Here is a 25,170-nt window from a genome sequence, read left to right on the forward strand (position 1 = left end):
GTAGCATGGCGTCCGGCCCATTTGCCTCCCGTTGCTTGGAAACCAGTTTCCAGAGCTGTTATCTCACCCTATCAGGGTCTCTCACACCCTCCCCCCTGCCATCCCCCGTGAGTCTTTAAAACGTGTAGAAATTAACATTCACCCCTTTTAAACAAAGTGTTTGAAGACAACACCCACACACACATTACAGCATATGTACCACGCTGTGGTGCCAGCTCTTCTCTCTCTCTCTCTCTCTATCTCTCTCTCTCTCTCTCTCTCTCTCTCTCTCTCTCTCTCTCTCTCTCTCTCTCTCTCTATCTCTCACTCTCTCCCCCTCTTTCCCTCTACCTCTCCCGCTCTCTCTCGCTCTCTCTCTCTCTTTCCCTCTCATCTCTCTCTCTCTCTTTCTCTCTCTCTCGCTCTCTCTCTCTCCCTCTCTCTTTCCCTCTCATCTCTCTCTCTCTCTTTCTCTCTCTCTCGCTCTGTCTCTCTCTCCCTCTCTCTTTCCCTCTCATCTCTCTCTCTCTCTCTCTCTCTCCCCCTCTCTCCCTCTCTCCCCCTGATATATTCTCCATGTATGTGTGAGTGATGCAGTAGCAGTGAGCTGGTGGGAGACTTGTTTGTCAGGCCTGAGCAAACGCTAGTTATCCTTACTGCAGTCCGGACCAGCACCTGAATGAGAGTGAGAGGTCTCACTCTGTTGTATAAATTATTCTCATATATGAATCATGATTACATGCTGCCTTAATCTTCCAGATTTTTTGGTGTATTTCAACTGCTCGGCTCGATTACGTTTTCCTATTTCTTTATTCTTTTGGATTCAATAATTCATAACGAGAGAGCTTTCATGTTGAACGCCCCCTCACCTCAACCTCCCCCCTGTTCTTACTCTCGTTCTGTGGTGAAGAAGGCAATGAGGAGTTCATCTCTAACACACTAACCTCCTCCCTGTTCTAATTCTGCTGTGCGGAAGACAAGGAGGAGGTCATGTTCCCCACACTAACCTCCTCCCTCGTTCTCATTCTGTGGTGCAGAAGGCAATGAGGAGTTCATCTCTAACACACTAACCTCCTCCCTGTTCTAATTCTGCTGTGAGGAGGTCATGTTCTCCACACTAACCTCCTCCCTTGTTCTTCTTCTGTGGTGCAGATGATAAGGAGGAGGGCATCCTGGGGAGCATCCTGCTGCCCAGCTTCCACATCTCCATGCTGTCGGTGGACGACCACATCAGCAAGAAGTACGCCTTCAAGGTGAGGGACCGGCCCTGGGGATGGAGACACCGGCCTGCTTTGAGCGCATGCACGCACGCACACACACACGCACGCACACACGCACGCACGCACGCACGCACGCACGAACGCACGCACGCACAAACACACTCACTCACTCACTCACGCAGGCAAACCTGAAGAAGGGCCCATACACACACACGCACGCACGCACGCACTCACACACATGCTCACACGCACGCTTACACAAACACGTTCTTCAACTAACCTACCTCCCCCTGCCTCCCCCCCAGGCCACGCACCCCAACATGCGGACCTACTACTTCTGCACGGACACGGCCAAGGACATGGAGTCATGGATGAGGGCCATGACGGACGCGGCCCTGGTGCACTCTGAGCCAATCAGACGGTGAGAAGCCTCTCCCTCTCTTTATCTCTCTCTCTCTCTCTTTATGTCTTTCTCTGTCTCCCTCTCTCTTGCAATATCTCTCTCTCTCTTTCTGTCTCCCTCTCTCTGTCTCCCTCTCTCTTTCTTTCACACTCATTCTCTCTCTTTCTCTCTCTCTCTTTCTTTCTCTCTCTCTCTCTCTCTCTCTCTCTCTCTCTCTCTCTTTCTCTCTCCAATACCTTAAATTTAATTAGAATTAAATTTAATTGGAATTAAATTTAATAAAGCTTTATTGGTATGACATTTAAATGAAAAACGTTTTGCCAAAGCATTGAAATGAACAAAACAAATTAATAGAGCAAATCAATGACATTAAACATGTCGCAGACTGATTGTAGAATAAAAAGAAGCGGAAAACAGTGGATTACATCTGACTCTCTCTCTGCCATTCCCCCTCTCCCTCTCTCTCTCTCTCTCTCTCTCTCTTTCTCTCCCCCCTCTCTCTCTCTCTCTCGCCCTCTCTCGCTCTCTGTCTCCCCCCCTCCCTCCCTAACTCTCTCTACCCCTCTCCCTCTCTCTCTCTCATTAACTCTCTCCCTCCCCCTCTCTCTCTCTCTCTCGCTCTCTCTCTCTCTCTCTCTCCCCATCCCTCTCTCCCCCTCTCCCCCCCAGACTGGACAAGTTAAAGCTGGACCCCCGCTCCCCCCCAGAGCTGAACCACCTGATGAACCACCGCTCCCTGACGCGGCCCGAGGTCCACAACAACGAGCGGAACCGCGAGGCGGTGGTCCGCCATCACTCCATGTCCCGCCTGGAGGACCGCAAGCACCACCCGGCGGCAGGGGGGCGGGACCCCGCGGCGCCGGGCGGGACCAACCACCGCTCGGGACGGGCCCGGGAGCGCGAGTACTACACCCTGCAGCGGGACGGCGAGCGCTTCGTCCTGCAGAAGGGCGGCGAGCGCTACGCCCTGCGCAAGGACGGCGACGGCTTCTCCCTGCAGAAGGACTCGGCCCCGCCCCCGGCCACGCCCGCCCCTGGCACCGCCACGCCCTCCGCCGCCACGCCCGCCGCGACCCGGGACCTCAGCGCCGCCCAGCGCGGCGAGCTGGAGTCGTACGCCGCGCAGGCGCTGGACGACAAGTACACCGTCGCCCCGCCCCCCCCGGACGCCCACCGACGGCGAGGGGTACGGCGGCCCCGCCCAGGACGGCGAGAGGTACGCGGCCCCCCAGCGGCAGGCGGCGGAGCGCCCCACGCCGCAGAGGGACCCCGCCAGGGGCCCCCCCCGGGAGGTGAGGCGGCAGCTGTCCCTGAGGGAGACGGGGGACCGCTACGGCACCATGCTGGGGGGCGTGCACGGCGGCGGCGGGGGCGTGCACGTGGTGGACCGCTACGGCGGGCTGAAGGAGCTGAAGAAGTACGCCACGCTGCGGGAGGGCGACCGCTACGCCGCCGCCGCCGCGTGCCGCCAGGCAGACGGCTACGCCACCCTAAGGGACGTGGGCGGGGAGCGCTACGGCTTCCCCCGGGACCCCGGGGGGCCCGACCGGCCCCTCACCAAGATCAACAGCATCAAGCTGCAGCCCGCCCAGGCGGCCGCCATCGCCGCCGCCGTCTCCGCCTCGCGCCAGAGCCAGGCCGCCGCCGCCCACGGCCACGCCCACACCCTCGGACACGACCACGGCCACGCCCACACCCTCGGACACACCCACAGCCACGCCCACACCCCCTGTCTGCAGGTAGGGGACGTGCAGCGATCACCTGTTGATTGAACCATGTTTAAAAGAGCAGTATGGACGTTCATCTTTTGGAAACACTGACCCAAAACGCTCTGTAATTGGAGCAATGAAAACTCTTAAATTCATTCCAATTTTAGGGACAATCATGTTTTGTTTTTACAGATAAATCAGGTTTTAATGATGATTTCCAGAACAGGGTAAATTCTATTTATGAAATGCGTTGTGATTCATCTCCAGACAGAGCCATTTCTTTAATTACATTTCGCGGTCCCTTTTATCCAAAGCGACCCACAACAATTCATGCACACATCCACACGCCGACAGCGGAGTCAACCGCACAAGGTGACACCCAGCCGGCCGGGAGCAGTCTTCTCTACCTCCTGCCCTAAGCCGTCCTTCACCATCCCCTTGATAACCAGCATCCCTCCCCCCAGCAGGTGAACGGGCCCGATGCCCCCGCCCCGGGGGAGACCTCTGACCTGCTGAGCCCCCTAGAGGGGGACGGGGCCCTGGGCCGGATGCAGCCTCTGCTGGAGGCCGAGGGGGGCCGGGGCCCGGAGGGGTGCCGGGGGCTGAGCAGGACCGGCTCCATGCAGCAGCTGGAGCACTGGGTCCGCACGCACAACAACACCCCCCGGGGGCCCGAGGAGGACAGCCGGAGGTGAGGCAGTGGGGGTGTGTGTGTGTGTCTGTGTGAGTGTGTGTGTCTCTGTGAAAGTGTGTGTGTGTGTGTCTCTGTGTAAGTGTGTGTGTGTGTGTGTGTGTCTCTGTGTAAGTGTGTGTGTGTGTGTGTGTCTCTGTGTAAGTGTGTGTGTGTAAGTGTGTGTCTCTGTGTGTGTGTGTGTGTGTGTGAGTGTGTGTCTGTGTCTGTGTCTGTGTATGTGTTTGTTTGTGTTTCTCACTGAGACTATGTGACTCACGCATAACTATTACGAAAAAATAAAAACAGGAAAAAAGCATAACACAAAGTATATAATATGATGTTAAGGACACGAAGAAGAGCATTAAAGATAGAGTGTGTGCCGTCCAGTTCAGCCAGAGGCCAGGGGTTCTGGGTTACGTGATCCATATCAAACCCTGCAGCCAAGGTGTGAGACACCGTGACGAAGGATCGTACCGTCGTACTCTGTGACCTCCAAACCAAACACCGGCCCTCCGTGCCCGGCGTGGGGATGGGTTAGTTTGGGGGGCTGTGAGCGGCGCCCGCGTTTGTGTTGCGCTGCGCAGCAGGAGGAAGACAGAGGAACACCAACACGGCCGCCAGGGTCCGCCTCCCCCTATCTCCCCCTACGTACCTCCCAACCCTCCCCTTCCTCCCCCCACTTCAATATTAAAAAACTTAAGTCAGGTCTTTAGGTTATCCCCCCTCTAATCCCATTAATTTGAAATTGTTCCTTCCTCCCCCTCCTCTCCCTGCCTCTCCCATCCTCTCCCTGCCTCCCCCAACCTCCCCCATCCTCTCCCTGCCTCCCCCCTCCTCTCCCTGCCTCCCCCTCCTCTCCCTGCCTCCCCCTTCCTCCCCCTGCCTCCCCCTCCTCTCCCTGCCTTCCCCTCCTCTCCCTTCCTCCCCCTCCTCTCCCTGCCTCCCCCATCCTCTCCCTGCCTTCCCCTTCCTCCCCTATCCTCTCCCTGCCTCCCCCTCCTCTCCCTGCCTTCCCCTTCCTCCCCCTGCCTCCCCCATCCTCCTCCATCCTCCCCCTCCCCTCCCTGCCTCCCCCTCCTCTCCCTACCTCCCCCTTCCCCTCCGTACCTCCCTGCCTGTGTTAGAGAGAGCAGTCGTGGTGATGTGTTTGTTTGGGGGCTGTGAGCGGCGCCGGCGTTCGTCTCGCGCTGCGCAGCGTGAGGAAGACAGAGGAATACAAACACGGCCGCCAGCGACGGCAGCAGGAGGAACAGCGTTAGGAGGAACAGCGTTAGGAGGAACAGCGTTAGGAGTAACGCTCCACCTGAGAGCTGCTCCACGTCTGCCCTCCTCAGGGGGAGGGAGGGAGACGCATCATTAGCCGACATCATGTCGTTCCGTCGCTACGTCCTCTGCTCGGCTGCAGAGTCATGAATAAGTGATGGGGCCGGGTGTCGTCAGAGAGGGGGCTGGTGGTGGTGGAGCTGGATGTAGCGATGGGGACGGGGTTAGATGTTTTATGCAGCGCGGGGAATGTAAGGGTCTTGTTAGCTCATAACGGCTAAGAGATGAGGCGGTGTGTTATCATGGAGTACGTTAGGATCCATATCTGTATAGTCTCTCTAGAACATGAGATCTCTCTGTGTATCTGTCTGTCTGTCTGTCTGGAACATGAGATTTATAGATATGTCTGTCTGTCTGTCTGTCTGTCTGTCTGTCTTCCTGGAAGGTGAGCTCTATTTCTACCGTCCCTCCTCCCATCCTAGTCTATACTTGCGTCTGAGGACAGATATGAGATGAATAAACAGATGAACAGATGACTCTCTCAGGAACCTGCTCACGTTTAGCTCATTAAAACAGCTCCCGGGTCTGGGTGAAGGTCTAGCACACCTGTATTATCTCGACAGGATGAGCTTTGTTCTTGCGTGTGCACACAAGAACGCACACATATTTGCGATCTCAAACTAATAAATCGACAGAGAGTCAATCAGTGCACATTTCTCTCAAAGAAATACAGAGTGTGTGTGTGTCTGAATTTTGCTTCCATTAATATATGTATCTCCTCTCCTCTCTCCTCTCCTCCCTCCTCTCCTCTCCTCTCCTCTCATCCTCCCCCCTCTCTCTCCTCTCCCCTCTCTCCTCTCTCTTCTCTCCTCCCTCCTCTCCTCTCCTCTCCTCTCATCCTCCCCCTCTCTCTCCTCTCCCCTCTCTCCTCTCTCTTCTCTCCTCTCTCCTCTCGTCTCCTCTCCTCTCATCCTCCCCCCTCTCTCTCCTCTCCCTTCTCTCCTCTCTCTTCTCCTCCCCTCCTCTCCTATCACCTCCTTTCCTCCCCTCCCCCCTCCTCTCTCCCCTCCCCTCCCCCCCCGCCCCCCCAGTGTAACCTCCTACCAGACGTTACCCCGGAACATGCCGAGCCACCGCTGCCCCCCGGCGACGCCCCGGTTCCCCGAGGGGTACCGGACCCTCCCCAGGAACAGCGGGGTGCGGCCGGGCAGCGTGGCCAGCGCGGCGGGCTCCATGTACGAGCGCTCGCTGGACGCGGAGAAGCGGCGCTCCATGAGAGACGACACCATGTGGCAGCTGTACGAGTGGCAGCAGAGGCAGGCCTGCTCCCGCCAGAGCCTGGCCCTGCCCTCAGGTGGGCTGAACACACACACACACACACACACACACACACACACACACACACACACACACACACACACACACACACACACACACACACACACAGCAGAGACAGGCCTGTTCCCGCCAGAGCCTGGCCCTGCCCTCAGGTGGGCTGAACACACACACACACACACACACACACACACACACACACACACACACAGGGGCATGCAAACACAGGCAAGCAGACACACAAAGAACCGCACGCATGCACACACAAACAGGACCTCAAATACACAGGCATACATGCACACACGCATGCACACACAAACAGGACCACACATACACAGGCATACATGCACACACGCATGCAAACACAGGCAGGCGTGCATGCACACAAACGAACACACACAGGCACGCACATACACACACACACAGGCATGCATCCACACTCACAGGCCCCCAAACACACGCATACACACACACACACACACACACACACACACACACACACACACACACACACACACACACACACACACACACACACACACACACACACACACGCACGCACGCACGCACGCACGCACGCACGCACGCACGCGCACGCACGCACGCACACACACAAGTGAAGTACGAAAGTGTGACGTGGGTCAGCCGGTGATGATGTCACTTCCTGCAGGCGCGGGTCACTACGGCACGCTGCCGTGCACCAAGACCATGATGAACATCTCGGAGCACGCCCCCGCGCCCTCTATCCCCCCCTCCCCCTCCCACGGCTCCCTGTACGCCACGCACTCCCGCCACCACAGCGGGGGGTCCGACACCGCGCCCCCCGTCGTCAGGGGTGACGGCACCCTGGACCGCCGGCAGCGAGCCCACATGGCCAAGGTGAGCGGGCCGAGCGTCGACCAATCACGGGCCGCCCGTGGTTCTGGCGGGATGAAACGCGTTGTGATTGGACTGTTTGACCATCCCACCGCTCCCACCCTGTGTTCCCAGTATGGCTTCCCAGTGGACCGCAGGTCGCTACCGGTTGGCCAACAGCCCCAGCCAATCACAGCCCAGTCCCTGCAGGGGAAGACGGTGAGCCATCCACCACGAAACACACCTCTCTCTACCACTCTCTCTCTCTCCCTCTCTCTCTCCTGTACTAAACACACCTCTCTCTACCACTCTCTCTCTCTCGCTCTCTCTCTCCTGTACTAAACACAGCTCTCTCTACCACCCCATCTCTCTCTCTCTCTCTCTCTCCTCTACTGAACACACCTCTCTACCACCCCAGCTCTCTCTCCCTCTCTCTACCTCTCTCTCTCTCTCTCTCTCTCTCTCTCTGTCTCTCTCTCTCCTGTACTAAACACACCTCTCTCTACCACCCCATCTCTCTCTCTCCCTCTCTCTCTCCTGTACTAAACACACCTCTCTCTACCACCCTATCTCTCTCTCCCTCTCTCTACCACCCCATCTCTCTCTCCCTCTCTCTCCTGTACTAAACACACCTCTCTCTACCACCCCATCCCTCTCTCTCCCTCTCTCTACCACCCCATCTCTCTCTCGCTCTCTCTCTCCTGTACTAAACACACCTCTCTCTACCACCCCATCCCTCTCTCTCCCTCTCTCTACCACCCCATCTCTCTCTCCCTCTCTCTCTCCTGTACTAAACACACCTCTCTCTACCACCCCATCTCTCTCTCTCTCTCTCTGTCTGTCTCTCTGTCTCTGTCTCTCTCTCTGTCTCTCTGTCTCTCTCTCTCTCTCTCTGTCTCTCTCTCTCTCTCTCTCTGTCTCTCTGTCTCTCTCTCTGTGTCTCTCTCTCTGTCTCTGTCTCTCTCCCTCTCTCTCTCTCTCTCTGTCTCTCTCTCTCTCTAGCCTCCACTAAATGCACCTCTCTGTGTAGAGCCACGTACACACTGTTTAAAAATGCTCTTTAATGCAAGATCAGACAAACACACACATTCACACAAACCAACACACACACACACACACACACTACAACATGGTACCACCACAACGGCAATTGCAGTACGAACGCACAGATGCACACAAACACACTCCAACAACAGTCTCACACAATCTCGACCACTGTTCCCTCAAAGCTGGTTGGCTAGCTGTCTGCGGCTGGTGCTCTGTGATTGGTCCTCGTTATTGACGGGTTGTCTATACTGTCTGTCACTGTGGAGCGAATCAAACGCACCCTCGCCTCCACTTCCTCCTGCCTTCCTTCGAGTCTCGAAGTCGCCTTACCCGCCACCACCAGCCCCACCCAGGGGGAGGGTTATGGGGGAGGGGGAGGTGGAGGGTGGTGGTGGTAATGATGGTGGATGTGGTGGCGATGATGATGGTGGTTGTGGTGGTGGTGGTGGTGAGGTTGGTGATGGTGTTAGTGGTGCATAAGCTTCCATGAGGGAATTGGTTGGAGCCACATGTGTGTTTCCCAACAAGTGACGGTGCCACCACCCGCTGCTCATGCAGTTGCTGATCCGCCTTCCTCTGTGTGTGTGTGTGTGTGTGTGTGTGTGTGTGTGTGTGTGTGCATTCTTGCCTCTGTGGGTGTGTGTGTGTGTGCACATGTGCGTTTGTATGTGTGAGGTTTATGTGCGTGTGTGTCTGATGCATGTGTGCGTGTGTGTGTGTGTCTGATGCGTGTATGTGCGTGTGTGTGTGTGTGTGTGTCTCTGATGCATGTATGTGTGTGTGTGTGTCTGATGCGTGTGTCTGATGCATGTGTGTGTGTGTGTGTGTGTGTGTGTGTGTGTGTGTGTGTGTGTGTGTGTGTGTGCGGCCCAGCCTGAGGAGTTGACCCTCCTCCTCATTAAGCTGCGCCGGCAGCAGGCGGAGCTCAGCAGCCTTCGAGAACACACTCTGACCCAGCTCATGAGCCTGGGCATGGAGACGTCCAACGCCAAGGTCAGCCCCACCACACCTCCGCACGCCAGTGTGTGTGTGTGTGTGTGTGTGTGTGTGTGTGTGTGTGCGCGTGTGTGTGTGTGTGTCATGCTCTCTCGGTGTGCTTTTGTGTGTGCTGCACCCAAAGCCTTGTTGTGATTCCTGCCGGTGTAGAGTGGATGTTTAGTTAGGGTAAGACCAGGCAGTGTGTGTGTGTGTGTGTGTGTGTGTGTGTGTGTGTGTGCGCGCGCGCGTGCGTGTGCGAGAGACATGCGCATGCCCATGTGCATGTGTGCCCATGTGCACCTCAGAGTGTCGCCGGTTTTTCTCCATGCATGCATGCATGGTTGCATTCATCGGAGTGACCATCAGCTTCCCGGGATAGGTTCTGCTCTCCAGAACCAGCAGAGGTTCTGCTCTCCAGAACCAGTAAGGTTCTGCCCTCCAGAACCAGTTAGTTTCTGCTGGGTTCTGCTCTCCAGAACCAGTAGAGGTTCTGCTCTCCAGAGCCAGCAGAGGTTCTTCAGTCCAGAAGTGTTCTTCTACCAAAAATTCCATTATTCCATGTATCAATAGAAGGTGTGAGAGCTGTTCTCATGTAATGCATGAGCCTCATGTCATCTCTAAGGGACCACACCGTTGGTGATGGGATCAGGGAGGCGTGGAGGTGCCCTGTCATCAGCTCCTCATGCATGTCCTGGCCCGCGTGTTTGTGTTTGTGTGGGTTGCTGTTGTCTTGAGTTGATCATGCAGCCCGGCTTCTGCACCAGGGATGGACTGTAGGTCTGCCATACAGGGCCTGAGAGCAGTCTGAACCCTGACCCGCTGATACAGGCGCGGGTCAGCGCTGATTCAGGCTGCTGGTGCACTTCCTGGCTCTCTATGGCACATGCTTAGACATCCCGGTTTGGTCCGCCACTACGCCTCCACCTTATTTCTTTCTCAATTTTGCACTCTTTGTCTCTCTCTCCTCTCTTCCTCTCTCCTCATATCCTCCTTCCTCCCCTTCCTCTGCTCTCCTCTCCTCTCCTTCCTCCTCATCCTCCTCTGCTCTCCTCTCTCTCATCCCTTACTCCCCCCTTCCCTCTCTCCTCTCCTCCCTCTCCACTCCCCTCCTCCCTCACTTCTCCGCTCCTGTCCTGTCCTCTCCTCTCCTGTCCTGTCCTCTCCTCTCCTTCCTCCTCTCCTCTCCTTTCTCCTCTCCTCTCCTCCCCTCCTCTCTTTCCTTCCTTCCTTCCTGGTGTTGCTGCTGTAGGCGGAGGTGCTTTCCCACCACCTGCAACGTAACCTTGTGTACCTGGACACCCAGGTGAGCACTTTGCACGATAGAGATACAATATTGATATTGAAGACTACTTACTCATCCATGTTATGCAGAGCTGTTGTGCGTTTTGTCTCATGCTCCTTATGAGACATAATGGTTTGTTAAGTCGTCATGATAGATGGAGCTCTGTGCTAACGATGCATTAGGAAGATATATTTAACATCGCTTGAAACGGTGTGTGTGTGTGCCTTTTCCTCCTTCCTGAAAAGGGGTGTGTAAGGGAAAAGCACCAGACTCTAGCCGTATGCGGAGGTCCTTATACTGAAGGAGGTTCTGCTACAAAACAGAAGAATTAGGAAGCAGGCTCAGCGAGGGGGGGGGGGGGGGGGGGTCCTTAAGAGCGTAATACCTTCCTAACGTTCCGTAATTGCTGACCTGCGTTGAACACACCTTGAGCAAGCTGTTTTCCTCCTCCCAACACCACTGAGTCAGCACAGATGTGATCATGAATTCTTTATCCTGCTGGTTTGCATGCTAACGATCCGTTTCAGCGTATGCTAATTCCTGGTAAACAGGGGACACATAAATGTTCTGTTTTGGGGTTTATTTATTCATCCATTTTTCGAGCTTGTTAGAACACGATTTTCCCTGGTTTTGGGCGGGATTGATTTAATTTGAACACACGGTTCTCAAAATGCAATGTTTTTTGCGGAAGGGAAGGCCTGTGAATATATCTATCTATATGTATTTATATATATAGAATATTTAAAATCAATAAAAAACGCTTTCTGTTCAGATTTTCTGCTTGGTATTATGGGTCCTTCAAAATAAGAGTCGCAGCCATGCTGTTGTGGAGGATGTATACATTGTGTGTTTTAAAGAGGAGGAAGCCCGGGAGGTTAAACCAGTATCATGCGTGATGCAGTTTACGATCCTCTAGGAAATTATAGCTGCTCCAGCTAATCCTGTCTGAGCTGCTTAATACCTCATGAGCCTCTTTAGCGCTTGGCTAACTACTGTACTACTGTATTACTGCGGGTCTAATGGCTAACTACCTCTACTGCTGTAAAGTGTTACTGTATGGATGAGCTAAGGGCTAACCACCTCTACTGAAGTAACATTTGACTGTATGGTTGAGCTAAGGGCTAACCACCTGTACTGTAGTAATGTGTTACTGTATGGTTGAGCTAAGGGCTAACCACCTCTACTGAAGTAATGTGTTACTGTATGGTTGAGCTAACGGCTAACCACCTGTACTGTAGTAATGTGTTACTGTATGGTTGAGCTAACGGCTAACCACCTCTACTGTAGTAATGTGTTACTGTATGGTTGAGCTAACGGCTAACCACCTCTACTGTAGTAATGTGTTACTGTGTGGTTGAGCTAACGGCTAACCACCTCTACTGTCTGTACGGCTATGACTGTATGGTTGAGCTAACGGCTAACCACTTTTACTGTGTGTGTGGCTGACCCCTGTGCATCTTCGCGGCGCCGCGCTAGACCAAGGAGAACGAGCCGCTAATCTTCATGATTCACTCTATGATCGAGAACTCTGCGCCGCGGCCCCAGCTCTACCAGCAAGTAAGGGTCCCTGGCAGGCCCCGCCTCCACCCAGCTCCACCAATCACACGTGACCCGGCAGTGGGGCGTAGAGGCCTTGCCGAATTGGTTCACTTGCTCCCTGAATATAGCAGTAGTGTTCTGTTTTGGCACTATTGCCCTGGCTTTGTTGTTTCCTAAACACAGTGCCGTGTAGCGTCCACTATAGAGGGATTGGAGAACGAGGGAGCAAGTGAATCGATTGGAACGTGGCCCTGCGGATATGAATATGGAGTTGGCCTCAACGACATATCGACCAGTCGAACGTGGAGCTGAGTGGAGTGCGTGACTTGCTCCGTGGTCTCCCATCGGCCTCATCCTCCCCCCCCCCTCCCCCCCTCCCTCTCACGATCCGGTCTGGTGTTCCACCACGTCACCGCCAGCGCCTCGCATTGTTTTTCGTCAGTGTCTTGTCGGTCGTCGTTTAAGCCGTGCTCCTCGTTCCGAGTGAGCTGCGGTCCATCCTCCTCTTCCTCATCGTCACCTTCCTCTGCTGGGTCCTGATTGGTTCTCAGGTGGAACAGAATCAACCCCCCCATAGCACCAGGTCGCCCCCCCTCCCCCTGCCCCTCAGTGACCTATCGGAGCGAGAACCGTCTCGCCACATGTTGATCTTGCTCCACAATAAGAGCGCGCCATTCCATCTGAAAGGGTTGTCGGTTGGATCCCGTGTGCCTGTGTTCTTGAGCAAGGCACCAGCCGGTGCCTTGCTCAAGAACACAGGCACACGGGATCCAACCGACAGCCATATGTTGACCTTACTCCACAATAAGAGCGCGCCAGTCCATCGGTGGGTTGGGCGGCCCACAGGATCCAACCAGCAACCCTCTGATGGATCCTGTGGGCCTGGTGCCTTGCTCAAGAACAGAGGCACACGGCTTCCAACCGACAACCCACTGATGGATCCTGTGTGCCTGGCGCCTTGCTCAACAGCACAGGCGCACGGGTTCCAACCGACAACCCTCTGATGGATCCTGTGTGCCTGGTGCCTTGCTCAAGAACACAGGCGCACGGGTTCCAACCGACAACCCTCGGATGGATCGTGTGTGCCTGGTGCCTTGCTCAAGAACAGAGGCACACGGCTTCCAACCGACAACCCTCGGATGGATCCTGTGTGCCTGGTGCCTTGCTCAAGAACACAGGCGCACGGGTTCCAACCGACAACCCTCGGATGGATCCTGTGTGCCTGGCGCTCTTGAGCAAGGCACCAGCTCGTGCCCTGATCCACGTAGGTTCATCTCCGGAATACCCTCCCCCTCCAAGTCAGACGGGGCCATTGAACCTGCGACCCCGTTGTCTTCCGTCCAATCACTCTTGGATCCAGAACCCTCTGGCATGAGCCCCCTCCCCCCCCCCCCCCCCCCCCATCCCCACACTCCATCCATAGTCACCTCGTCGGGTGTTTGTGTCGCCCCCTGCTGTCCGTGTGTGACCCTGCGGTTGCGTCTCTTTCAGCTGAACCCGGAGAGCTACCAGGAGCCGCCGCCGGCGCCACCGCCGCCGCCGCGCACGGAGGACGTGGACATAGACGTAAGGCCGCGCACGCCACTCACCGCTCACAGCACCGGTCCCCCCAAACGATGCCAATATATGACCGTGTGTGTGTGTCTGCTTGTGTGTGTGTGTGTGTGTGTGTTCCTCTTTGTGTGTGTGTCTGTGTGTGTCTCTCTCTTTGCGTGTGTGTGTGTGTGTGTGTCCCTCTTTGTGTGTGTGTGCGTGTGTGCGCGTGTGCAGACCAAGCTCAGCAGACTGTGTGAGCAGGACAAGACGGTGAGGATGCAGGAAGACAAACTCCAGCAGCTGCACAGAGAGAAGGTAGGTCCTCCTCCTCCTCCTCTTCCAAACCTCAGACACCTCGCATGAGTGTCTGCATTTGTGCGTGTTGTCTGTATTTGTGCGTGTCGTCTGTATTTTCCCATTTTATTTTCCCATTTACACAAAGCTCTGTAAAACGAGTGCAAAGCCAAATCTGAATGCCATTCAAAGGCAAATCAAAAAAATAATCTGGATCCCTTTGCCAGTGTTGCACAATACAAGAGGGGTCCCAAACTGATCTATCACCCCAATCATTATAGAATGATTAAAAAAAGCTGCTCTCTTTAACCTAAAAAAAAAAATATATATATATATATATATTGTGCAGCTGTAGTGTGTGTGTGCGTGTGTGTGTGTGTGTATGTTTGCATGTGTCTGATGTCTTCCCTGCACCCCCCAGCACACCCTGGAGACGGCGCTGCTGTCGGCCAGCCAGGAGCTCAGTGAGCAGGGCAGCGCCACGGCCAACCCCAGCGCCACCGTCAGCCTGCTGCAGCAGAGAGACGTCCTGCAGAACGGACTGCTGAGCACCTGTAGGGAGCTGACCCGGGTCCACACGGTGAGGGAGGGGAGGGGGGGAGAAGAGAGAGAGGGGGGGGAGAGAGAGAGAGAGACACATACACACACACACACTCATACACACACACACACACACACATAATTATTAAATGTGTGTGTGTGTAGGAGGTGGAGCGGTCGTGGAGGGACTACGACCGGATGGAGGTCGACGTCACGCAGGCCAAGAGCACGCTGCTGGAGCAGCTGGAGGCCCTGGGGAGCCCCCAGGTACACACACACACACACACACACACACACACGCACACGCACACGCACAGACGCACGCACACACACACAGACACAGATGCGCACACACACGCACACACACACACACAGACGCACACACACACACAGATGCGCGCACACAGACACACACAGACACACGCACACACACAAACACACACACACAGACACACAATACACACACACACACAGATGCACACACACACACACACACACACATACACACACACAGACGCACACACACACACACAGACACACGCACACACATACAAACAGGTACACATACACATACCAATGCATGCACACATACAGATGCACACACACATGCACGCACACACATACAGAGACACACACACACAAACACACACACTCACCCCCCCCTGTGTGCAGACGGAGCCGCCCAGCCAGAGACACGTGGAGATCCAGAAGGAGCTGTGGAGGATCCAGGACGTGATGGAGGCCCTGGCCAAGAACCAACCACAGAGGAGCTCCCACCCAGGTCAGCCAATCACACGCTAGATCTCACAATACTGGGTTGGGGTAGACCCAGGTCAGCCAATCACACGCTAGCTCTCCCAACACTGGGTCCATGTAGACCCAGGTCAGCCAATCACAGCCTAGCGCTCATAATACTATATCTATGTAGGACCAGGTCAGCCAATCACATTCTAGCTCAATACCGTGGTTAGAACCAAGATGGCCGCTCTGTGATTAAGGCCCATGCACAAATTGTGAAAAATGTCTTCAACTCTCATATGCTTTTCTGTTTCCTCCCCATCCACCACCACCACCACCACCTCCTCATCCACCACTTCCTCATCCACCAGGGTTCCCAGGAGCCAGACCACTGTCCAGCCTCCAGAAGAATGAGGTAAGACTTCACCTCCTCTTATAATTAACCTATATTTTGTAACTAACCTAATAACTAACTTCATATACCTCAGTGGAAGGACCATGTGTCTGTTTCGGAACAGCCGCAACACAAAGGAAATTAATCAAACTAATGACAAACCAGTAAACCAGTTCACCAGTAAACAAGGGTATTATTTGGGAAAACCTCTGGAAAAAAGATATTCATACTTGTTCCCACTGAATAATATTTAGTAACATAGCTAACAGCTGCTGTTTGTAATCGGAAAGTTTGGTTTACAGGAGGGCATTTCTGATCAGCCTTTCATGGCTTGATACTCGTCTTTTGTTATTTATTTGTATGAATTTATTATTTGATCTTCCCAATAATTTATTGTCTTTATTTAATTTCGGTACAATTTATATTTTTGACACTTTTGATACATTTCAAGTCTTTGATTTTTTATCTTTGAGTTTCTTCATTCTTCAGTTTTTTTCATTCCATTGTATTTTTATTTCATTGGGTTTGTTCTGGGTTTATGATACTGTTTTATTGGTCCGCTTTATATGAGGTGTTATAAACATATATGATGTGTTGTAAATATAAATAAGGTGTTGTAAATATATATGAGGTGTTATGTATCTTTCTAAATATTTAAGTGTTATGTATCTTTATGAATATATATGAGGTGTTTTGTATCTTAATAAATATAACTTAAAGGGGACATATAATACCACCAGGTGTGAGTGTGATTCGCCGCTACAAGCCGTTTTGAAAATCGGCCATCACAAGTGGGCGTGTCCACCTCGATGTGTGACGGATAGATGAGCAACGTTTGCTGCAGTCAACTGGGTAGGCTGGTAGACTGATCTATCCAGCACACATCCAGGCGGACACGCCCACTTGTGATGTCAGAAGAGGCATATTTTCAAAACGGCTTGTAACGGCTAATCACACTCACACCTGGTGGCTATAATATGTCACCTTTAATTGCTATATATCTTTATAAATATATGTGAACTGTTATGTATCATATTAAGTGTTATATATCTCTATAAATATATGTGAAATGTTATGTATCATATTAAGTTATATATATTTTTATAAATATATCTGAAATTTTATGTATCATATTAAGTCTTATATATCTTTATAAATATATATGAGGTGTTATGTATCTTATTAAGTCTTATATATCTTTATAAATATATATGAGGTGTTATGTATCTTATTAAGTCTTATATATCTTTATAAATATATATGAGGTGTTATGTATCGTATTAAGTGTTATATAGATTTTTACATATATATGAAGTGTATCCTATTAAGTGTGGTGTTTCTGTACCAATCAAGTGTCGTTATATTGTGATGTCAGCCGTGCTACAGCGAGGGTCCCTGCGGTGGCCACGCCCCCCGTCTCCCTCTCAGCCCCGCCCAGGAGGAGGGGAGGGGCCTGCCCCCGCGCCCGCCCCTCCCCCAGTACTACGACGCCACCGAGGGCCCCCCCCACCTGCCCCCCCTCCCCCAGCACGCCCATCGCCCCGACGACCGCAAGCACGGCCCCCGGACCGCGGCGCACAGCGTAAGAGTGGAGCAAACGGCTCCACCCACTTAAACCCCACCCATTACGACCCACCTGCCCATCACCCAACCTCCACCCGACCCAACCGCCCCGAACCACCACCCAACCTCCACCCGACCCAACCGCCCCGAACCACCACCCAACCTCCACCCGACCCAACCGCCCCGAACCACCACCCAACCTCCACCCGACCCAACCGCCCCGAACCACCACCCAACCTCCGACCGACCCAACCGCCCCGAACCACCACCCAACCTCCACCTGACCCAACCGCCCCGAACCATCACCAACCAAACCTCCGCCCATCACCCAACCGATCCAACCTCCCCCACCCATCATCCACCTTCCACCAGCCCTGCCCGCTCCAACCCAAAGCAGAACCTCCACCCTCCCAGAACCTCCTCCCACTCCTCAACCTCCACCCTTCTCCAGAACCTCCAGCCTCTCCAGAACCTCCACCTTCTCCAGAACCTCCATCCAGTCATCTCCTCTCCTTCATGCTTCAGTGGTTGTCGTCATAAACTCTTCGCTTCGTTATCGTTTAATTGTTTCGTGCTTTTATTTTGAAAGCATTGGTTTTCGTTCTCATTTGTAAGCATGTTCTTCCCCTGCGTGTCGACACGTGCTCTAAACCATCGTCCGTGTTCAGTTTGTTTATCCCTTGGTCTGGTTGATCTGCTCTGAACAGAAGAACATTCTGGGGGCAGATCAAAGGTCATCCTCTCCTCTCCTCTCTACTTCCTGTCCCTCCACATTGTGTTGCTCATGAACTTCCTGTATGTTGTGTGAGGACAGGAAGTGTTTCCTGGAACTTGAGTGGTGCGTTACTGTAGTGTGAAGTGTTCCACAGAAGTCCTGACGTCACGGGATGAGTGTGACGCTGCGTGTGTGAAAGTGTGATTATGTTCTGTTCATGCATGTCTGTCTGTATTTACGTATGTCAATCTCTTTTTGTGTTGATTTGATGTGTGTGTTCTCATTCTCATGTGCCATAGTGTCACCTGACCAATGATCTCTCCTCCTCCCCCCTCCCACTCCCTCTCCTTGTCTCCCCTCTCCTCCTCCTCCTCCCCTCCCCCCGCTCCGCTCCACAGCAGAACCCAGACTACCGGCTGTATAAGAGTGAGCCAGAGCTGACCACGGTGAAGGAGGAGGGAGACGAAGTGGCTGGGGAGGAGAGGGACAAGATGGACGCCTCCGCGGAGAGGAAGGACGCCGCCGCCTCTCGAGGTAACCAGAGGCCTTCACTAGAGACCAGCATGTAGCTCCTCTCGAGGTAACTAGAATTAACTCGAGGCTCTAGAGGTAATTAGAGACTCTAGAGCCTCTAATTACTTCTAACTAGAAGTAACTAGATGTAACGGGGGGGTTAGGCGGAACCCAAGTGCACGGACAGACGACAGTTGATGACAGTTTCAAGGATTTAATTCGGTACAGGATCGGGCAGGCAGAGAGCACACAGTGAAGTCACCGACAGGTGGGCAGGGAATCGTCGGTGGGTCAGCAGGCGAGGAGTCTGCAACGGGAGGGCAGACAGGTAGGCGAGGAGCAGGAAACAGGGAAGCAGACAGGCCGGCAGGGACTCGACAACAGGCGGGTGGTCAGACAGGCGAGGGGTCAGAAACGGGCAGGATCAGTGTTGTAGAAACAGTTCAGGAGTTGTGGGAAAGCTCTGTGAGTACGAGAGACGATCTGGCAGAGACTGAGTGGAGAGAGAGGATTGATATAGAGGGATCACAGGCGAAGGTGGTTGGGTTAATTAGGGGAGATCAGGGTGGCAGGCGGGTGAATGGGAAAACCAGGGGCGGATCATGAGACTAGAGGTAACTAGAGTCTCTAGATGTAAATAGAGGTGATTAGAGGCTCTAGAGGTAACCTTAGGTAACTAGAGCCTATAGAGGCCTTCACCAGAGACCAGCATGGAGCTCCTCTCGAGGTAACTAGAAGTAACCAGAGGCTCTAGAGGTAAGGTAGCTAGAGGCTTTAGATGTAACTAGAGGCTCTAGAGGTAAATATAGGCTCTAGAGGTAATTAGAGGCTCTAGAGGTAAGGTAGATAGAGGCTTTAGATGTAACTAGAGGCTCTAGAGGTAATTAGAGGCTCTAGAGGTAAGGTAGATAGAGGCTTTAGATGTAACTAGAGGCTCTAGAGGTAATTAGAGGCTCTAGTGGTAATTAGAGGTTCTAGAGGTAACTACAGGTAACTAAAGGCTCTATAGAGGGTGATCATCGTGTGATCCCTGCTGATAAAGACTGTGTGTGTCCCCCATCTCCAGCTGCGCCCCCCTACCCGGTGGGCATCGTACCCCCCAGGACCAAGTCTCCCATGAGCCCCCCGGACTCCCTGCACATCGGCTCCTACGTCACGCTGAGGAAGACCAAGAAACCAGAACCCAGATCGGTAGGTTAAACCAGAACCCAGATCGGTAGGTTAAACCAGAACCCAGATCGGTAGGTTAAACCAGAACTCATATCGGTAGGTTAAACCAGAACCCAGATCGGTAGGTTAAACCAGAACCCAGATCGGTAGGTTAAACCAGAACCCAGATCGGTAGGTTAAACCAGAACCCCGATCGGTAGGTTAAACCAGAACCCCGATCGGTTGGTTAAACCAGAACCCAGATCGGTAGGTTACACCAGAACCCCGATCGGTAGGTTAAACCAGAACCCAGATCGGTAGGTTAAACCAGAACCCCGATCGGTAGGTTAAACCAGAACCCAGATCGGTAGGGCAGGACTTCAGTTACATGGTTTAGAGTGGAGAGAGGGCGGGACTTCAGTTACATGGTTTAGAGTGGAGAGAGGGCGGGACTTCAGTTACATGGTTTAATAATAATGATAATAATTGATCAGTTTTTTATAGCGCTTTTCTAAATACTCAAAGACGCTTTACATTAAGAGAGTGGGAGAGAGTGGAAGATGGCGGAGGATGATTTGTCAAATGTTGTAGGTGGAGATTAGAGTGGAGAGAGGGCGGGACTTCAGTTACATGGTTTAGAGGGGAGAGAGGGCGGGACTTCAGTTACATGGTTTAGAGGGGAGAGAGGGCGGGACTTCAGTTACATGGTTTAGAGTGGAGAGAGGGCAGGACTTCAGTTACATGGTTTAGATGGGAGAGAGGGCGGGACTTGAGCTACATGGGTGAGGTCCCCCTGACGGACAGCTGTCTCTCTCCCATCAGGACCGGCCCTGGAGCTCAGCCGAGTCCCCCACGGAGAGGGAGGGGGGGCGGGCGAGGATGAGTGTGGAGGAACAGCTGGAGAGGATGAAGAGGAACCAGCAGGCCAAGAGGAGAGAGAACCCCTCTCGCTCGCCCTCCTTCAACAAGGACCACCCCCTGGGGGTCCTGCTGGTGGGTACCCCCCCCCCCCCCACACACACACACACACACACACACACACACACACACACACACACACACACACACACACACACACACAGACACACACACACACACACACACACACACACACACACAGGGACACGAACACACACACACAGGGGCACACACATACAGGGACACACACACACAGGGGCACGCACATACAGGGACACACACACACACACAGGGGCACAAACACACACACACACACACACAGGAGCACACACACAAACACACACAAGGGGACACACATTCATTATACATCCACTCCTATTCACTCACTCACTCACTCATCCTCTCACACTCTCATTCATACACAGCATCAGTCATTGGTGTATATTACATTTATATTTGATTTGTTTCAAATGTCTATTACCTTCACGTAGAAGTCCACACATGTTAAAGACTGTGGTGTGTGTGTGTGTGTGTGTGTGCGTGTGTGTGTCCACAGAGGCGGGCCTCGGTGGAGGCGGGCTCTGCGGACCCCGGGGAGCTGGAGGCGGCTCTGAGGCAGCTGGCGCTGAGCGAGGAGCGAGGCGGCGTGGAGGCCGGCCCCCCTGCCGCTGGAGACCCCCCACAGCCCCCAGCCGACCAGGTACCGGCCGTCAGGAGGACCAGGGCCTCCGGGCTCGATCACATGGTTTAGACGAGGAGAGAGGGGGCGGGACTTCAGTTACATGGTTTAGACGAGGAGAGAGGGGGCGGGACTTCAGTTACATGGTTTAGACGAGGGGAGAGGGGGCGGGACTTCAGTTACATGTTAAGAGGAGAGGGGGCGGGACTTCAGTAACATGGTTTAGAGGGGAGCGGGGGCGGGACTTCAGTTACATGGTTTAGACGAGGGGAGAGGGGCGGGACTTCAGTTACATGGTTTAGACGAGGAGAGAGGGGGCGGGACTTCAGTTACATGGTTTAGACTAGGGGAGAGGGGGCAGGACTTCAGTTACATGGTTTAGACTAGGGGAGAGGGGGCGGGACTTCAGTTACATGTTTAGAGGAGAGGGGGCGGGACTTCAGTTACATGGTTTAGAGGGGAGCGGGGGCGGGACTTCAGTTACATGGTTTAGAGGGGAGCGGGGGCGGGACTTCAGTTACATGGTTTAGACAAGGGGAGAGGGGAGGGACTTCAGTTACATGGTTTAGAGGGGAGAGGGGGAGGGATTTCAGTTACATGGTTTAGAGGGGAGAGGGGGAGGGATTTCAGTTACATGGTTTAGACTCGGGGAGAGGGGGCGGGTCTTAAATTACACGGTTTGAACTAGGGGAGAGGGGGCGGGACTTCAGTTACAAGGTTTAGAGGAGAGAGAGGGCGGGACGTCCAGTTACGTGGGTTTAGAGGAGAGAGAGGGTGGGACTTCAGTTACATGGTTTAGAGGAGAGAGAGGGCGGGACTTCAATAATGTTTTTAAGACTCACAGGAGACAGGGCGGGACGTTCAGTGTTTGGGTATTTTGGTGTTGAATGACAGTATTTATGTAATGTTCTATTTTGCCAGCAGGGGGAGCTGAAGGGAGGCAGAGGGGAAGAAGACACTGGGGACAGACAAGAGAGCCCAGTCCATGAGGTGCGGACACAAACACACACACGAGCCCGCAGACACATAAACACACGCACATCAAACACACAAGCACACACACATATATGCAGCACTAATTTGTGTGTGTGTGTGTGTGTGTCTGTGTGTGTGTGTGTGTGTGTGTGCGTGTCTCTGTGCGTGTCTGTGTGTGTGTGTGTGTCTCTGTGTGTAGGTGTGTGACAGTCAGAAGGTGGTGATCTGGGAGCTGTGTCGAGAGCCCCAGCGGGCAGAGATGGTGAAGCTACAGGCGTTTGAGGAGGCGCAGAGGAGGAGGGTGGAGGAGGACGAGGAGGTGCAGAGGAGGAGGGCAGCAGTGGAGGAGCAGCAGAGGAGGAGGGTGGAGGAGGAGGAGCAGAGGAGGGTGGAGGAGGAGGAGGAGGAGCAGAGAGAGGAGGAGCAAAGGAGGAGAGTGGAGGAGGTGAAGGGCCCCTCCCCTCCGTCAGAGAGCAACACCACGGAGAACTGGTAAGGGGGGGGCGGTGTGGTGTGTAGTGTGTAGTGTGTGATTATGTATTGTGTGTGTGTGTGGTTGTAGTGTGTGTGATTGTGTGGTGTGTGTTTTGCAGTGTGTGTGTTTGAGGGTTTGGTGCTAACGGGGTCACCTGACCCTCTCTCCCCCCTCCCCTCCTCAGCGTCATGTTGGACGGCCCCGCCCCCAGCCCCGCCCCCAGCTCCGCCCCTCCGCCGCAGGACGGGAGGCCGCTGCCCCCCCCAGCCCATGAGGAGGCGGGACAAACCCCAGGTCCCGGAGAAACCCCAGGTCCCAGAAAAACCCCGGATCCCGGACAAACCCCGGGTCCCGGACCGGACCGCCGCCCCCCCGGAGACCCACTTCCTCCCCTCTTACGAGCGGCTGGAGGCTGACGACAAGAAACACAACAACAACAACAACAACATGGTGGCCGGTGAGCGGCGCCACCATGCTAGCTCTAACGCTAGTTTAAAGTTAGGTTCATGCTAGGTTACAGCTAGGTTCACGCTAGGTTAAACCTAGGTTAGAGCTAGGTTCATGTTAGGTTAAAGTTAGTTCATGATAGGTTAAAGCTAGTTCGCGCTAGGTTAAAGCTAGGTTCACGCTAGGTTAAAGCTAGTTCACGCTAGGGTAGAGCTAGGTTAAAGCTAGTTCACAGTACGTTAAAGCTAGTTCACGCTAGGTTAAAGCTAGTTCACGCTAGGTTAAAGCTAGGTTCACTCTATTTTACAGCTAGGTTCACTCTAGTTTACAGTTAGGTTCACTCTAGTTTACAGCTAGGTTCACTCTAGTTTACAGCTAGGTTCACTCTAGTTTACAGTTAGGTTCACTCTAGTTTACAGCTAGGTTCACGCTAGTTTACAGCTAGGTTCACTGTAAGTTACAGCTAGGTTCACTCTAGTTTACAGAGTTACTAGGTTCTGGGCTTTACCCCCCATGACTCCTTTTGTGGTCGCCAGGCAACCGTTTCCGTGTGACTTCAGGGAAAAGCTTTAGTCAGGGTGGTGTTTTGTTGGTGTGATTGTGCGAGCTCCATCTCACCCTTCTCCTCTCCTCCCCTCTCCCCCTCTCCCCTTCTCCCCATCTCCTCCTCACCCGTCTCTCCTCTCCTCCTCTCCTTCACACCCTCTCTTCCTCCCCTGTTCTCCTCTTCTCTCTCTCTCTCCTCTCCTCCTCACCCCCCCTCCTCTCCCCCTCTCCTCCTCACCCCCCCTACACTCCTCCTCACCACCCTCTCTCCTCTCCTCCTCTCCCCTCTCCTCTCTCCTCTCCTCCTCTCCCCTCTCCCCCTCTCCTCTCTCCTTTCCTCCTCTCCCCTCTCCGCCTCTCCTCTCTCCTCTCCTCCTCTCCCCTCTCCCCCTCTCCTCTCTCCTCTCCTCTCTCCTCTCCTCCTCTCCTCTCCTCCTCTCTCCTCTCCTCCTCTCCCCTCTCCCCCTCTCCTCTCTCCTCTCCTCCACCTTTCCCCCCCTCTCCTCCTCACCCCCCTCTCTCCCCTCCTCCTCTCCTCCTGCAGTCCAGACCTTCTCATTGGTCACCAGCGACACGTGATGACGGCGCCCGGATCCAAGATGGCGCCCTGACGGTAGAGCCGGATGTAGCGTCCCTGCACTGAGCATGCTCCATGGCCTCCTGCGTTTACAAGACTACTGTGAGGAGCAGCGGACCGGAGGAGAGACACGACACGGTCTCACCCCACGACCTGTCTCTCCTACCCTATCAACACACTCACTCACGCAGATACCCACACACACTCACACACACACAGACTCACACACACAAACACACACAGATACATACCCACACACACTCAAAGGTACTCACACACTCAAAGATGCTCACACGCACACATACACTCACAGATGCACCCACACACACACACAAGTTCACACACACAAACACACACACACACACGCAATCACATTCACAGATCCTCACACACTTATTCACACACCCTCCAAACACTCATCCACACTCAACACACACACACTGAAAGATACTCCCACACACACACACACACACAAACTCTCACACACACCCACACACACACACTCACAGAGACACACACACACACACACAGATAGAAACGGCCATTTCCAGTTTTCACAAGACATGCCGTTGGTACTTATCATGAATTGTCCGTCTACTATATCAGCGTGAAATAAAGAGAGTATTTTTAATGGACCCTGGGGGGTTGGTGGGGGGGGGGGGGGGGGGGGGGGTTCTTGTGTGTATATAGGAGCCCTCGTCCACAAACACGCTCCACACACGCTCCAGTGCTGGGGGGAGGGGGTATTTATTTTTTTAGCCGCGCCATTATAAGTTCCCGATGCGGAGGGCAGACACTGCTCTCACCGCTCAACGATTTTATCACAAA

At 53.8% G+C, this 25,170-nt stretch overlaps 1 protein-coding gene across 1 annotated transcript; it reads left to right on the top strand.

Moving 5' to 3' along the window:
- Positions 1-5: 5 nt before the first annotated feature.
- LOC307075137 (pleckstrin homology domain-containing family A member 5-like) lies at positions 6-24,977 on the top strand (the record flags this gene model as incomplete). The annotated part of the gene is given in 26 exon segments (XM_079735641.1): positions 6-10; positions 642-664; positions 1,132-1,232; positions 1,505-1,620; positions 2,272-2,758; positions 2,760-3,341; positions 3,776-4,002; positions 6,339-6,601; positions 7,253-7,461; positions 7,573-7,656; positions 9,358-9,477; positions 13,775-13,849; positions 14,054-14,134; positions 14,535-14,693; positions 14,819-14,920; positions 15,326-15,434; positions 15,763-15,806; positions 18,462-18,597; positions 19,643-19,767; positions 20,548-20,718; positions 21,200-21,343; positions 22,244-22,312; positions 22,497-22,789; positions 22,957-23,029; positions 23,031-23,229; positions 24,310-24,977. Coding segments are annotated over 26 exon segments (4,032 nt in total). The 3' UTR covers positions 24,345-24,977.
- Between the last annotated feature and the right edge of the window lie 193 nt (positions 24,978-25,170).

The sequence above is a fragment of the Pollachius pollachius genome (assembly GCF_949987615.1).
Source record: "Pollachius pollachius genome assembly, chromosome: 4".
Lineage (NCBI taxonomy): Eukaryota > Metazoa > Chordata > Actinopteri > Gadiformes > Gadidae > Pollachius > Pollachius pollachius.